This window comes from Triticum dicoccoides, chromosome 5A, assembly GCF_002162155.2.
Source record: "Triticum dicoccoides isolate Atlit2015 ecotype Zavitan chromosome 5A, WEW_v2.0, whole genome shotgun sequence".
In the NCBI taxonomy this organism is placed as follows: Eukaryota; Viridiplantae; Streptophyta; class Magnoliopsida; order Poales; family Poaceae; genus Triticum; species Triticum dicoccoides.
In genome coordinates, this window is record NC_041388.1 from 118,036,324 (window position 1) to 118,053,105 (window position 16,782).

At 48.1% G+C, this 16,782-nt stretch overlaps 1 protein-coding gene across 1 annotated transcript; it reads left to right on the plus strand.

Annotated features, from left to right (window-relative positions):
* The first annotated feature begins 6,501 nt into the window (after positions 1 to 6,501).
* On the plus strand, positions 6,502 to 12,358 carry LOC119299966 (pentatricopeptide repeat-containing protein At2g31400, chloroplastic-like). Its single transcript, XM_037577069.1, has 4 exons — positions 6,502 to 8,846; positions 10,172 to 10,385; positions 10,990 to 11,174; positions 11,313 to 12,358. The coding sequence occupies exons 1-4, from the start codon at positions 6,931 to 6,933 to the stop codon at positions 11,572 to 11,574; spliced, it is 2,577 nt and encodes an 858-aa protein (XP_037432966.1). The 5' UTR covers positions 6,502 to 6,930; the 3' UTR covers positions 11,575 to 12,358.
* Positions 12,359 to 16,782: the final 4,424 nt, after the last annotated feature.

Genomic DNA, 16,782 nt, shown 5'->3' on the forward strand with positions numbered 1-16,782 from the left:
CCCGCCGAACATTTTTCAAAGGTTCGTTCAAGCACTTACTAAATATGCCGCGCCGAAGCCGCTGATTCTCCTTAACGGAGTCTGACAGCTGGGCACGAACATCTTTCAGGTCGACGCCCAGCTTGGTGTTGGCATCTTGGAGATCGTTCTTCTCCCGCCTCACCTTTGTCAACACCTTCTCACCAGCCTTCAGCTGGCGTAGGAGTTGTTGCCTTTCCAGATTCAATCCGGCGCCATCTGTAATTTCATTTGTCAGATTCGCACCCATGCCGTGCTTCGCAAAATACTTATCTTTCGAAGTGTATATTACCAGAGGGGGTCTCCTTGGACTCCCCTGCCGCGGCTAGTGCGGCCTCAAGTTGGGCTTTGCACTCTTCCAGCTCCTGGGACAGTAGGGAATTCTTTTCTGTAAGAACCTGCATAACAAATGATCCTTAAATCAGTTATTCTAACTGTTTCAAGTCTCGGGGGCTACTGGTATATATATATATATATATAATTACCAAAATTTTCTTACTCGTATGTCTTTTACATATTGCTCCGTGGCTCTGGCTAGACCATTTTGAGCGGCACGGAGGTACGCATCTCCCAAATTGAAGGCATCTAATGCCTCTTGGGAGAAACAAGCGTCGCGAAGAATTGTCCGGCGACGCCTGTGGTTCATGGCACTCTCCACCTCAGAGTTGGTGGCAGACAATCTGTCCACATCCTCCGTCGGAGGAGCGTCCGGTGCGCGCCTTGTGTTCGCCTCCGCCTCTGGACCAGGCTTTGGAGCCTGGCTGGTGGAGGCGCGATTGGCAGCCTCTCCGGATATAGTCCGGCGAGGTCTCTTTGTCCTGAAGAGAGCACGAGTGTTAATATGCCTTGAAGGTATAACACCTAGGATAAGGGGGCGCGCCATACCTTTGCACTGACGCCTCGGTCCGGACTGCACCTCTTTTCTGCCCACGGGGCCCTGCAGCCCCTCGTTGGCTTGTCGCCGCAGGTTCGGCCTCCCGTCTCAAAAACCTCCCCTGCAAAGCTCGGTTGTAATCAGGAAACTGAAAACACGAGAGGGCGGACCCCTATTCGGGGTACTGGGACTTCGATCTCAGTTACCTGGGAGGCCGGGATTAGCCCTGGGTAATCGGCCGTAATGGCCACCAAGGCATTGTCCTTGCTCAATTGATGGAACACTTCATCAATCAGCTCCACAGATAAGTCTGGATCCTCTTGAGAGGCCGGGTCGAGGGACCGTCCTGGGTCCTCGGGTTGTGGAGGAGGGCTGTTTATTTCTTTAACAGTCTGGCGTAGTTCCTGCGTTGAAGTCGTTAGACTGAATATTTAACAATGGGAATATAAAACGGATGGGCAAGTAAATGTGACCACTTACCCAGCTTGGGGGATTGTACATAGAAAATCCACCCTGTGGGTCGACACAGAGAAATTCCTCCTCTTCTCCCTTGTACAAAGCGGACAAGGTCTTTGTTAGAGCCGCAGCCGAATCCGGCCCCTTACAGCCGTAGCGGGTGGCGTCGTCCTCCCCGTTGAAGTCCCACATAGGGTGGCCTCTATACTGTAGCGACTGCACCCCTCGCATGATGCATGCGGCCATGACCCCGATCATGGTCAGTCCGAAATGAGCTAACAATCTTATCCGGCCCATGAGGTAAGAACGTCCTTGTCATTTTCCCTCTGAGGGCTCCGTGGACGCCAACTTAGGCGCTTCTTTAGTGGAGCACTGTCGAACTCAGGAAGGCCGATCCGGACAGGATCCGGCAGCGGGACGTCTTCTATGTAAAACCATTCCGAAGGCCAGTCCTCGGACGCCTTCTTTGGGGTTCCGGATAGATATCCGGTCCCGACGATGCGCCACACTTCGGCTCCGCCCACTTAATATATTAACCCCTTCTGAGAACGGGGCACAAGGCAGAATAGCTCTTTCCACAGCCCGAAATGAGCCTCAACACCCAAAAACAGCTCGCAGAGGGCTATGAAGCCCGCGATATGCAATACGGAGGCAGGCGTAAGATTGTGTAGCTGGAGGCCATAGAACTCCAGGAGCCCCCAGAGAAACGGATGGATTGGAAATCCGAGCCCTCTTATTAAATAAGGGACAAGGCATGCCCACTCTCCTTTGGAGGGATTAGGGGCACTCTTCGCTTGCTCTCCGCCATTATAGATGGCAAGACCGGCTCGAACCGGGACCATATAGGCCGGGGGGAGAAATCCTTGGTCTGGAGCGTCACTAGCTCGCTATGCGGGATGGAGCATCTCTCCCAATATCCAGACTGAGGGCTGGAAAGGCGAAAGGAGGAGTTGCGATGGCTGGCCATGGTGGAATGGACCTTTGCCGGATGCGCTCTGATGAACACTCGCGAAGGGGAGAAGGTGTGGTTTGGATCTAAATCATCGTCTCCTTAAATGGGCGGCTCATTTACGCGGATAGGGGTGTGGATGTAAAAACACTCAGACTTTTCATATTCGTTTGACACGTGGGAGACGGCCATTATTGGGCGTAGAAGCCAAGGAGCGCAACATTTAAAAGAAACCGGACTTTATTCAACAGGTACACGGAATTTGGAGGAGAACCCGCCTTGCAATGCCGAAGACAATCTGCGCGCCGGACTCATTGTCATTGAAACCTGGTTTGGGGGCTACTGAGGGAGTCCTGGATTAGGGGGTGTTCGGATAGCCGGACTATACCTTCAGCCGGACTCCTGGACTATGAAGATACAAGATTGAAGACTTCATCCCGTGTCCGGAAGGGACTTTTCTTGGCGTGGAAGGCAAGCTTGGCGATACGGATATGTAGATCTCCTACCATTGTAACCGACTCTATGTAACCCTAACCCTCTCCGGTGTCTATATAAACCGGAGGGTTTTAGTCCGTAGGGGACAACAATCATACCATAGGCTAGCTTCTAGGGTTTAGCCTCTCTGATCTCGTGGTAGATCTACTCTTGTACTACCCATATCATCAATATTAATCAAGCAGGACGTAGGGTTTTACCTCCATCAAGAGGGCCCGAACCTGGGTAAAACTTCGTGTCCCTTGCCTCCTGTTACCATCCGGCCTAGACGCACAGTTCGGGGCCCCCTACCCGAGATCCGCTGGGTTTGACACCGACAACGACCGAATAGCTACACTACACGGTTAACATCATAAGTGCTGATGAGGTCTCACTCTCGGCACTCGATAGTAACCCAGTAGTGTCGAGCAACTAAGGGGAAAGTGATGTGCGGTGCCGGGGCCTAGTCTTCGATCATGTTTATCGAGTCTTCGATGATGAAACAGGGGCAACAAGGACAAGGTGGGGGTCACTCATGGATCACTAACCAACCTATACTAAGCAGTTTAGGATAAGCAGGTAAGGTACAATGAGCAGGTTACAAAAACAGGCTATGCATCAAAATAGGAGCAAACAATAACAGTAGCAAAATCTAATGCAAGCATGAGAGAATAGAATGGGCGATATCGGGATGATCAAAGAGGGGGTTGCCTGGAAGCTCCGCTGAAAGGGAAGAAGGGTCGTCGACGACATAGTCGATCACAGCAGCATCAACAACGGTCTCGGGGGCTACCAGAGAGAAGAGGGGAAAGAAACAATAAATACAGAGCAAACAAGTGCAATACTATGCATGACAAGACAAAAAGCAGCATTAGGCGTGTTCTAACGCGATGCTACACGATACCGGCGAAGGGGATAATATCCGGGAAAGTTTTCCCGAAGTTTGGCATTTTCGGACAAACGAACCGGAGGGGGACGGTTGCAGGTTCTCTATGCTAGGGACGTGTGGTAGACGAACGGACCGTGTAACCGGATTTGTCTCGAAATTCTGAGCAACTTTCATGTAGAAAACATTTTCATCCGAGTTACGATTATTTTTCTATGTTTTTTCAAAGTTTTAATGATATTCTGAAATTAACAGATTTAATCTAATTTCGAAAAATAAAATTAAAAGGCTAGGTGCACCAGGTCCAGTGAACCCCACAGTGTACAGGAGGCTGACAGTGGGGCCAGTCAGCAGTTGACTGGTCCATGGCTGACTGGTCAAAAGGCTTAGTGGGACCCAGGTGTCAAAGACACACACTATTTTAGCAGATTATTATTTAAACAACTGGATTAATTTAACCAAGGGTCCCACATGTAATTGACTCATAATTTTAGACAAGGGTTATTTAACCCATGGGGCCCATCTGTCATTTGCTAATAGCCTAAATTAGCACTAAACTAATACAGTACTAAGCTACACTTAACCTAATTAAATAAGGACCGGCCATCACTGGACATAGTCCAGCCAGCCACGCACACAGCCATATACAGGGGCCTTGGCGGCCATGGCTAGGTGCGGTAGTAGAAGAAGCAAGTGAGCAGCAGCACCTAGTAGCAATCCGCGGCAAAAACAAGCAGCAGCAGCAACGCCGCAGGCGAGCAGCGTGACAGTAGCGCAGCAGCTGCGCGCGGGGCACGGCCCGGGCGCGCGTGGCGACGCAGCACGCGTCGTCGGGCGCGACCGGGGAGGCTAGGAGTTCGCGACAAGCGCGGCCAAGCGAGGCAAGGGAGCGGCAGCGGGCGGCGAGCGGGGCAGCGGAGCAGAAATAGGCAGCAGCAGCGTAGTAGAGCAGAGGCAGCAAGCAGAGCAGCGCAAGGAGCAGCAGGCGCTCGTACGTGGACACTGAGGTTCGGCCATGGCGGACTACGGCTCATACAGGCGACTACGACAATGGAATCGAAGGGGGAACAAGGGGAATCGGGGAAGGGCCTCACAGCGGTTCTCGACGACGTGCTCGGGAGGCCGGTGAAGCGTCGAGGGAGGAGATCCGGGGCGGGGAAGCGACGACCGGACGCGGGGAAGACGACCCATGGCGAGCGCTCGGGGCCTCTTGGCTCGAGCCCTTCGGCGTGGTGATGGAGCCGGCCACGACGGAGCTCCCGAACGCCTTCTCGTGGCTTGGGGTGGCTGGTGGCCGCGTTAGTCGGCGACGGCAGCGCTCGGCTCAAGAGTGAGATGCGAGGGAGAGGGCGAGGGGGAAAGTGTCCTAGGGTTTCCAGCGAGAGGGAGGCGGGGCCCTTGTATGCAAGGGGGGAGGCTGTGGATGGCCTCCACGCAAGGCACGGCGCGGCCATGGCCTGCCGATGGGTGCCACGACCCCCCTGCCTCCCTGTAGCAGCAGAAGGTTGGGGATGGCAGGGGTGGGCTGGACCTGTTTTGCTAAAAGGGCCAAGGGTCCAGTAGGTTTAGGCCCCCTTCTTATTTTCCATTTTGTGTTCTTTTCTTAGCTTTGCTTTTTGTTTTCTTTTAATTTTCAACAGCATTTTAGGTTTATAAATATGAGACTTACACAAATATTATCATTCCAAATTAGGTCACTGCCACAAGAAGATTGGCAGTTAAATAAAATATATTAGCATTTTTATAAATCAAAAAGGCATTTAATTTATTGTTTGGCCACTGTTTATTTATTTAAGGGCACTAAACCATTTCATGAAAAGTTGGTTTCTCCACCAGTATTTCCTATGGATTATTTGACACATTTAGAACAATTTAGTTTTGGCATTTTGAAAACTTTAAAAGTTTGACTTGATTTTAAATTTGAATTAGAACGGGTTTTGAAACAACGTGAGTTTATCAACAGTAATCGTGGTGACGTGACAACATTAATGGAGGGTTACTGTAGCGTAGTTATCCGGGCGTCACAGCCGTCCAAGGGCCGTAGTAGACCTAGCCGCCCACCCTCGACGGCCGACATGAGCACCGTCAAGGCTTCGACCAGCCGTCGGTCGGTTTCTCCCACTTCGCGCACAACGTGTTCGACGAAATTCCCTCAAGGTAAAAATTTGCACAAACTTGGATTTTTTTTTATGGGACGTGAAGATGTAGTTTGACGGTGATTCCTCTATTGTAGATGAGCTCGTGGGACTCTTCTTTTGTGGATGATTTCTCATTGGATGAGGACATTGATATGCTAGTAGCGATTCCTAGAAGGAAGAAGCCGAAGCACGGCGGTTCCGTATTTGGCCATGAGTACATCCGAAGAGACGGGTTGAGGCGCACGATAGATTGATGCGTAACTTTTTTGGTACTCCGACCCGTTTTTTCAAAGAGGTACTTTCGTCGATGATTTAAGATGTCCAAGAATTTGTTTATTTACATTTACAATTCCGTGAGGCAGAGCCTTCGGGCAGAGGAGGAGTTGCGGTCGTGCGGCCGATGGCCCTTTTTACATCACCTGTTGGAGCGACGGGCGCACGGCTGATGATAATCATCCGTTGAAGTTAGGTGTTTTTGTTGTAAAATTCGCTTTTTTGGTGATGTAAATTTGCATCTAGCAGTTTTTACATCATCTGCTCTAATAAACACAGCACCACCAGCTCAGCTGATTCGGACCTAGTCAGCCCCACATGTCACTCCCACAGACCTCCACCATCTGCCGTTGCAGCCGGGCCACCTCGAATGCCAGCCCCACAGGTCATGGACTTTACACCACCAACAAAACCGGTGACGCTTTCCAGATGAGAAATCTTCCGGAAATAATTCTCTCTTCCTTGCTTGCTCCGGCGTCTTATCTCTTCCCTCCCCCACCCCCGCGCGCAGCCTGGTGCGATCTTCCTCTCCCAGCCATCCAATCCCCAAATCCGCCTAATCCAATCTTATCACCAAATCATTCGCCACTACTAGCATGCTGCCAGCGCGCGGCGACGCAGTAATCGCCGTCGCTGCACGCGGGAGCGATCTTGTTGCTCCGGCCATATAAATATCCTGACTTCCTGGTCGCTGTCTCCCGGGGATTTGCTTCCGGTCCAGCCTGATTGCGGGGCGAGAGATTGGAGAAGCTGTTTGGTTGTGTGGAAGGATTTGGAGGAGTTTGGGAGGGTCTCCGAGGCGGGATACGTACGGTGCCGGGAGTCCGTGGAGGAAGGAAGGTGATTGCCTTCGGTGGCCGTCATGGCGCCAACGACGCACTTCACGCCGTCGCAGGCGCACGCGGCGGCCGCCTCCCACCACCCTGCCGCGGCGGCGGCGGCGGCCCCCGCCACGGCCACGGCCCGGCTGCATGCGTCGGCGTCCGCGTCGGCTCCTGCCGCGGCGGCGGCGCTTTGCCCGCCCTTCCTCGCGGCGGGGTCCCACTCCGTGGCCTGCCCGCCCGTCCAGAACCCGATATTTAGTGGCCCGGCCGCGCCATGGGCGGTGCAGCCCCAGCGCGCCGCTGTAGGGGCGCTTGGCCCTGAGTTCAGGCGGGCGCGCTCCACGAAGAACATCTCCAAGCGCAACAACCGTGGGGCGGGTGGCCAGGACCGCGGCGGGCGCACGTCCTCAGCTGCTGCTGGGCGCTGTGTTGACAAGCTGCTCCGTGTTGCCCCTGATGACCGGCGCGCGCTCGGCGCATCGCTTTCCTCTTTCCGGGGAGAGCTGCTTGGTCCTGATGATTACTGCCATGTCCTTCGGGAGCTCGGCGACAGGGACAAATCTGCAGTCCGTGCGCTTGAGGTGTTCCACGCTGCATTGCCCCTTGTTGGCAATGGCTCCGTCGATAAAGGCAAGCTTTTGACTGCCGCAATCGGTGCACTCGGCAAGATGGAGCGACCAGACCTTGCAAGAAGAGGTTTTGATGCTGGCATTGCAGGGGGTTATGGCAAAACGGTGTTTGCATACTCAGCGCTCATATCAGCATATGCGAGGAGTGGTCTTGCGACCGAGGCCATGGGGGTGCTTGAGTCGATGAAGGGTGCAGGCTTGCGGCCTACCACAGTTACGTACAATGCGGTGATTGATGCATGTGGGAAAGGGGGTGTTGACCTCAGGTTCACGCTCGGATATTTTCGTCAGATGCTACGGGATGGGCTCTGTCCCGACCGGAAGACTTTCAATTCACTTCTTTCTGCGTGCAGCCGCGCAGGGCACTTGGAGGATGCCCGTGCTGTCTTTGATGAAATGACCCATCTTGGCATTGGGCGTGACATTTACACATACAACACATTTATCGATGCAATTTGCAAGTGTGGCAACATAGAGCTTGCTATGCAGGTTCTGCTGGATATGGAAGCGAAAAAGCTGAAGCCAAATGTTGTTACATACAGTACACTGATCGATGGATACTCCAAGCTGGAGAAGTATGAGGAGGCACTCAAGTTGTACGAAAAGATGAAGTCTTTGGGAATTCGATTGGACCGAGTTTGCTACAACACAGTGCTGGCTATTTATGTGAAGACCGGGAAGTATGCCGAAATTGCCATTGTGTGTGACGAGATGGAGGACTCTGGGATTGAGAAGGATACTGTCACTTACAATTCTTTGATTAATGGATATGGAAAGCAGGGACGCTTGGACATCGTCTCTTTCCTCGTCCAAGATATGAGGAGACGCGGGGTAGCTCCTAGTGTACTCACATACTCAACTTTGATAGATATCTATTCAAAAGCGGGAATGCACGGAGATGCATTTAATGTCTATTTAGATTTTAAGGAATCTGGCCTAAAGGCCGACGTTGTTCTGTTCAGCTCTTTCATTGACACATTGGCCAAGAATGGATTGGTAGAGTGGGCATTATCTTTGCTAAATGATATGACTGAGATGGGTATCAAACCAAATGTGGTTACATATAACACAATAATTGATGCATTTGGCAAGTCTAAGGTACACGGTGAGGAGGATCCTGAAGTTGGGGACATGGGCATTGTTGGGGTTTATAATGGCCAGATCATAAGGGCTGCTAATCCAGTGACAAGAGGACGCTCTGCCATTGATGTCCGGATGAGGAGGTCTCAGGAATTGTATTTCATTCTGGAATTGTTTCAGAAGATGGTCCAACAGGGTGTAAGGCCAAATGTTGTTACATTTTCTGCGATCCTGAATGCTTGCAGGTACATCTTGATTTCTTTAACTTAAGCCTTTTAATGCCAAATCTCTCTAATTCTTACTCCCTCTGTCCCATAATATAAGAGCGTTTTTTACACTACACTAGTGTCAAAAACGTTCTTATATTATGGGACAGAGGGAGTAGTATTCTACCACTGGATGCTTATCTAGCCATTTTGTTATTAATTTTGTTGTACTAGTTGAAAGTTAAAAAATTAGTGCTATATTATACTGGAAATTGTTCTCAGTATTCTGCCACTAGATGCTGTCTGGCCATTTAGTTCTAAACTTGTCATACCAGTTGAAAATTTCAAAATTTTGTGCTGAATTGTACTGGAAGCTAATTACCTTTTTCCTGTCAGTCTCTGTTTTCGAGTCGCTCGACTAGTCGCGACTAGTCGTCGACTAGTCGATGAGTCACACTAGCAGGGGCGACTCAGCCTAGCGACTCGACTCATGGTATGAGTCGAGCGACTCGAGCAACTAGTCACGACTAGTCACGACTCGTCGTGTTTTCTGGGTCGAACGACTCAATTTTTTTTCTCTAATCTTGCTTGCTGGAAACCTAGATCGAAGCAGTTCCCCCTCCCCCCTGACCCAACCCTTTCCTTGGCAACCGCCGCCGCCCATGGTTGCTGGCTTGCTGCTCCTCCCCTCCTCCCCTGGTTGCTGCTGCATATCTGCTCCGTCCCTCCTCTGGTTGCTGCTGCTGGTGGTCTGCTCCTCCCCTCCTTCCATGGTTGTTGCTGCTGCTGGTCTGCTCCTCCCCTGAGCTACCAAGCAGAAGCACTAGAGGTCTAGAGCAGATCAGAGCAAAAGGAAAAGAGATGATACAGGATAGTGCTTCTGTATGGTGATTTTATTGTACCTACTGCCTACTGCATAACTCACGTCGACTCGTCACATGTCGACTCGTCGACCATGAGTCTAGACTAGTCACGACTAGTCTAGAGTCGCCGCCCCTGAGCGACTCGTCGACTCATCGACTCAAAAACCTTGCTGTCAGTTTAATTTTTCTAAGTCCAATATGGATGTATGCTTGCACTGGTTAAATTTTAGCCTTCAGAATACATGATCTGCGTATGGAAAATACTATTTATTTTACATCCTCTCATTTTTTGCTGGTTCTAGAAAAGAGTGTAAGCCGAAGATATCCTTATGTCTCCATATTTATTTTGGCCAAAACAGAAGTGTAATACATATGAGGGTTGAGTTAAGAAATCATGTTATTAGTACATAAATCTGAATTAGCAGAGTCACATTGCGCTCCTCTCCAACCTGCAAATCTGGTATACATAACTAACTCTACGCTTTAATTTGGTTCTTGCAGTCGCTGTAATAACTTTGAAGATGCAGCCCTATTACTGGAACAACTTCGCTTGTTTGATAACTTTGTCTATGGTGTTGCGTATGGGCTCCTTATGGGTTACCAAGAAATTTGGTCGCAAGCACAGTCCCTTTTTAATCAGCTGGGACGCATGGATTCTCCAACATCGTCTGCCTTTTATAATGCTCTTACTGATATGCTGTGGCATTTTGGCCAGGTAGGATCTGCTCAAAGTGTACATCTTTGATTTAAGTATTGTGTTGATTCGCAAAAACAGAGATTTTGTGATGTTAAAAAGGTTAAATCCTTGAGTAATCCTTAACAATTTATCGATGCTTAGGGGTAATTTTTATTCTCAACTGACTGGTTATATTTGAATAGATGAAATAGTATCATAGTAATACTTGTTCTTTTATATTAACTTTTAAGTGACTTGTGATAGTTTGTAATCTTTAATATTCCCTTGGTATAGTGGATTTTGTCATTATCCTTAACCTTAGTATACATGGAATTTGATCTTATCTCTTGAATGAAGATACTCATGATATGTGATAGCCATTCTAATATTTCAATTAAACATTTTTTACGTAGTCTATTGGCATTTTTGGTTAGTTTGGAAGTTGTTTTGAGATTTGTAGTAGTTAAACTGTCCTGAATTTGGTATTTACTGGACAGCTTGATATTTAATTGTACTAAACCATCTTCATATGTAGAGTAGCAAGCGTTGCATGCTATGTAAAATGTTCCCTGTTAAACTGCATACACAGGGCTAATCCATTTGATGAATTGAATGACAAATGTGTGTTCCTTCTTATTTTCAGAGGCAAGGAGCTCAGTTAATTGTGCTCGAAGGGGTAAATCGCCGTGTGTGGGAGAACACATGGAGTGAGTTTTGCTTGGACCTGCACCTTATGTCATGTGGTGCAGCTCAAGCAATGGTCCATGCATGGCTCCTGAATGTGCGCTCTATTGTCTTCGAAGGACGAGCTATGCCTGAGTTTCTAAGGTACTCGATGCTACAACTTATTTTGCTTGTGTTTGTTACATTTACGGTAGTTTTGTGTCTGTGCAAATGCAAAGGCTGTTAACTTTTCCTCCCATCTGTATCTGTATAACTGAAACCATGCTCTGTATATCTGTACAGCATTCTGACAGGGTGGGGAAAGCATAGCAAGATTGCGGGCGCAAGCACTCTTCGCCACGTCATCGAAGCACTTCTCAACTCAATCGGAGCACCGTTTCAGGTTGAGCGATTCAACATTGGAAGGTTTGTGTCGCCCAGCGTCGTGGTGGCTGCCTGGTTGAGAGAATCCGGCACCATCAACATGATACTCCTCAGTGACGAGCGTGCGCAGCGTGCAAGCCCATCCAATCTGGTGCCGAGGTTGGAGGCGCTGCAGTTGTAGCCCGTAGAGCACGGCATACCCCTGTAGCAGCGTTGTCTGTAAGCTCCCCCGCCTCTCCTTAGTTTGTCTTCTGCCTTTCAGAAGACTGTGTAGTGTACTATAGGCTCGCCGAATAGGAGCTTGTTTTGTTGTTGAATCCTGTTGTTAATTGGCAGTGTGCCTTTCAAGTTCCAACTCCTTTCATCAGGGGTGGAGAAAAGAAGTTTAATGAGAATCCACCCGATTGGCTCCCCTGTCCCCGATGGATTGTCGCTTCGTCGACAGCAAGGACCGGGAATCACTGCTCTCAGAGGGTCATCTGCAGCAGGTTAAGATGCCTTGAGTTCTTGTTTTGGTACTCGTCCAGTGAAGGCAGATACCTGGAGCTCTTTTGCTCTTGTTTCGGCAAGTGCCATGGATGGATGACGCTGACACCTCCACTGGCTGGTTCCCCCTTTGGCTCGTGATGCTGCTTTACAAGATACAAGATGCCATCAGCTTTGTTGAAGATGCAAATGGCATCTCCCCGTCCATGAATGATGAGCAAGCAGCCTGTGGCTATGTGGGCAGCTCAAGTGGTTGGCTGACGAGGCGCCATGGAAAGGGCGAGCAAAAAGGCGTGGAGGAGATGAGCGCAATGTGTAGTCTGCTGATTCATTCATTCATTCACTTGCCATGGTTCCTTTCTGAACAATTGGACCTGCAGTGGGGCATTGTCAACCATTCGAAATGGTCAAAAAATTGGCTGGAAACTGTATATCACCGACACGCGACCCATTTTTTTTACTTTTGTTTTCATTTTACATTTAATGGTTGGTTCGCTTTTCGCTATCATCGGTATTTGACTTCTTCCTCCTCGCATACCCCCTTGCATATCTGCCCTGTTTCTCCTAATTTAGATACTTTTGAGTCGTTGAAGCGACATCTTACACGAGGGCGGAGTCAAAGGAAGAGAGGCGAGAGCGACATTCATACCAAGGAAAAAGGAAGAACCGATGGTTCTGGTTTTGGTCACGGGATCAGTAAATGATCGGTTAGCATTGTTCGATTGATTTTCTCTTTGTGGGAAGAAATTAATGGTCCGTCGTTTTCTCTCTTTTTTCTCGGAAAAGAAATGGCCGAGAAGTTTGAAGATTAAATAAATTCAGGCCTCCTTTGGTTTAGAGGAATTTCATAAAAATTCTGGAGGATAGGATTTTTATAGGATTTTTTCCTTTAGAGCCCTTTGGTTCATAGGAATGGATTCCTATTCCTACATAGGATTGGTTCCTATCCTCCACATTTCATAGGAAAATAAAAAAGAGTCTAGATTCAATGGAAAAATTTCTTTGGTGTCAACCAAATAACACCTATACATGTCATCTCATTTCCTACAAGATTCCTGTTCCTATGATAATTCTATTCTATGAACCAAAAGAGGCCTAGAGGTGTGGCTGCAAGTTGCAAAAGCCAGCAAAGAAAAAGGGAGGAAGGATTGCGTGTGGGAGCACAGCACCAGCACCAGCAAAATAGATGGGTTGCTTCAGGCCCATGCAAAGCTAATGATTATCCAGCAATTTGGGAGGGGATATGCTCTGCTCCCCAAGCGAGCGAAGGGAGGCCATGGCAAACAAACTTGAATGACAGCTGAAAGAGATTGGTCCAACAGCAGATTCGCCACTATTTCTGGACAATTTCTACTTGTAACTGTTACTACTAGTACTAGTACTGTTTCTGGTTTATTATCTGGATTCTGGATGGAGAAAAGTGCACAGGAACTTTTGGGTGTACCTGTAGACGATGGTTGACTATTTTGTTCTAGTAAATACATGTATATAGTATGTATGTTGCAACATATGCAGTAAAATTGTCACCATCGCAGCTAACAATTATAGACTTTAATAGGAGGACAAAAAAAAAAGCACTGACCGTGATGAAGCCCTCATCATATACCTCACTTATGCTGTAAACGGAAATAACGGTAAGGCATTACTAATGGTAATATGTTCGCAAAGACTCCTTAGGTCTATTCATGAAATGTAAAATATATGAATTATATCTCAAAAGAGAAAAAATCCGATATAAGACAAGCCACAAGTTAATCAACTTATCTTGTTTCCAAAATTTTGAAATATACAAATAGTTGACTTTAATTTTTTTATAGCTGTTATGCATCCAATAATATAATTATGTGTGCATATCCTGCAGTGTTTTTAGTATTGATAGACCATTTTTTTAAAGGTTAGACTAAACCTCGACTTGCTTTGAAAAAGAGAAGAACACTTGCAGGTGACAAGAGAAGAGAAATTTGTATACCAATGTAGATTTTGGTGCTTATAGAAAAAGATCCACAGGTACACACAAACATTGACCTTGTTAGCAAAGCAACCACAAAAAAGGGGAGCACCCTTGTTATCCTATAACACTACGTTCACTAGTTTTAAAGAGCCCACATTCAATTGAGCTCTCCAATTGAAATAGGGTCACCCGATTTTGATTGGGTCAACAATTTCTTAAAGCTCTCTCATTCAATTCTTTGTATACTATACACTCTGCTTTCTAATTATTATGGCCTCACAATTAATTGATGTCTTCAATTTATAACTAGGTTACCTGATTTTGAGCGGTCAACGATTTCTCAAGGAGCTCTCCCATTTAATTCTTTTAATTCCTAATATTTCCAAATTTTGAACCTATTTCATTCAATTGAGGTATTGAATTTTGAATTTGGTTTACGATTTTGACCGGGGCAACAATTTTCAAATAAATCAGCAGCAATAGGTCTATAAAAACATATCAATCCCGCGCACCCTCTCACCACCTAGAAAAAATAAGCGTCACCATGTGATATTGTAGCACCAATATAGCACATGCAACCACCGCCACCGAGATTTCCTCATGTAAATATATGTTGGTTAGCGGATAACACAGAACCACACCACGAAAGGCTCATCAAATAAACACATTATAAATAAAAATAAAGGGTATAAGCTTTTTGGAAAGTCAAATTTCGTTAACTTTGACCAAGTTTAGAGCAGTCGACATCCGCAATATTAAACAAAAAAATGAAAATTCATTTCAGGATGAATCTAATCATACCGATTTGATATTATGAATTTTTATATATTTCTCTACAAGTTTGATCAAACTTAAAATGTTTGACTTTTCAAAAAAGTAATATGTCTTATATTTTTGAAACAATGTGAGTAATCTTTTTATAGAAATTCAACAACACCAAAGGCGCGGGAAAGCATGCCCATCCCTTCTAGTACACATCATTTCCGCTCAAAATAAAACAATGTTAAGAGGTAGCAATATACTTGCAAAGTCAAGGGATGTTAGTACAAATTTTCTAGCCAAGATAATCAAAATTAGAGGTCAAAAATAAAATTGACAGCATACCTAAGGAAACCTTAACTAAGAGCATATGGGAGATGTCTAAGCATCGAGCAATTTGACAAAGCCTCCTTTACTCTAATCATTAAATATAAAATACATATTGATCAAAGGCTTGGTTAATGATATGGAGTGCTCCATACCAATCAACAAGAAATGGAAAGTATGGCGATGAGTTACTTTAAAATTTTATTTGAAGTTGATGCGAGGTTGAATGCAGAAAAACCCGGGCATGGGCAGCCCGGCCCGAAAAACCCGGGCCAGGCCGGGTCGGGCTTGACATTCGGGCCGGGCTCGGGCTTTGTTTTGCAGCCCGAAAGATAGTTCGGGCCGGGCTCAGGCTTCTATTTTTCTGAATTTCGGGCCAAGCTAGCACGTGCGCGTACTAAAAAACATCATTCGGGCCGGGCTTTCGGGCTTCGGGCTTGATTTCAGGCCGGGCTCGGGCTTGAAAACATGGAGTATTTCGAGCTTCGGGCCGGGCTCGGGCTTGAGAAATGAAGGTCAGGATTTTGCAAGCCCGGCCCGAAACCCGGCTCGGCCCGACGTTTGCCAGGGTTTAAATGTAGATCATGTGGTGCCCTTGTTCGAGTGGCTCATCTCGGGGAAGTTGAATGGGTTATGTGCTTCCTTTTCACATAAGGAGATTAGTGATGCCATGTTCAAGATCGGGCCCTTGAAGGCGCCAAGGCCAGATGGGTTTCCTGCTCGTTTTTTTCTTCAGAATCATTGGGGCATCCTAAAGGATGATATTGTTGCGGCGGTGGAAAGCTTTTCTTTGAGTTTGGACACATGCTGGAGGGAGTGAATGTGACGACCACTGTGTTAATTCCCAAAGTTGACGAGCCAACAAAGTTTTCAGTGTTCAGGCCTATTAGCCCCTGTAATGTAATTTACATGGTGATTGCAAAATATCCAGTTTACAGGTTACAAACAATTATGGGGGACGTTGTTGTAACGCCCCAGATGTAACTTTCCCCATTTGTACTCCAACTCTTGCCGTTTCCGGTGTCAAGTTATATTTATTTCTCGGTTTCGGGTCTTTGTCTCCGTGTGTTGTTTTCGTTTTCATGCATCTCATACCATGTCATCTCGTGCATTGCATTTGCATGCATGTTCATCTCATGCATTCGAGCATTTTCCCCGTTGTCTGTTTTGCATTCCGGCGCTTCGTTCTCCTCCGGTGGCCATTTCTAGCTTTCTTTCGTGTGTGGGATTAAACATTTCCGGATTGGACCGAGACTTGCCAAGCGGCCTTGGTTTACTAACGGTAGACCACCTGTCAAGTTTCGTATCATTTGGACTTCGTTTGATACTCCAACGGTTAACCGAGGGACCGAAAAGGCCTCGTGTGTGTGGCAGCCCAACACCCCCCAAATTTGGCCCAAAACCCACCAAACTCTGCTCCATGTCCTAGAGCGTTCGATCACGATCGTGTGGGCGAAAACCGCACCTCATTGGGACTCTTCTAGCTCCCTCTATGCCTATTTATACCCCCTCCATTCGGATCTCTTCTTCCCCCGTCCGAAACCCTAGTTTTAAAAAAAAAACTGAGATCTCCACCGACGGACGTGTCCGCCCCCGGCCGGACAGCGTCCGCCGCCGCAGCCCGCCCACTCGCCAGCCGCCACGTGGGCGAGGCCCACATCGCCGCCGTCCCGGCCCGGGAGGCCCAGGAGGGGCCCCCGCGAGCCCGCGCCCCCGCGCCTCTTCCTCCCCTCGGGCGCCGCCGCCTCCCCGACCTCCGGCGACCGGCGCCGTCGCCGCCACCGCACCGGCCGCCGCCGCGCCGGGCCCCGCCGCCCGTCCGCTCCACGCCGCGCGCCCGCGCCTCCGTGGCCGCGCCCTCGCCCG

Bases quoted from the DNA above. Each gene is read 5' to 3' on its own strand.
- LOC119299966 (XM_037577069.1), top strand. From the start codon at position 6,931: ATGGCGCCAACGACGCACTTCACGCCGTCGCAGGCGCACGCGGCGGCC. The intron at 10,386-10,989 runs GTAGGATCTGCT...TCTTATTTTCAG, and splicing joins TGCTGTGGCATTTTGGCCAG to AGGCAAGGAGCTCAGTTAAT. The intron at 11,175-11,312 runs GTACTCGATGCT...ATATCTGTACAG, and splicing joins GCTATGCCTGAGTTTCTAAG to CATTCTGACAGGGTGGGGAA.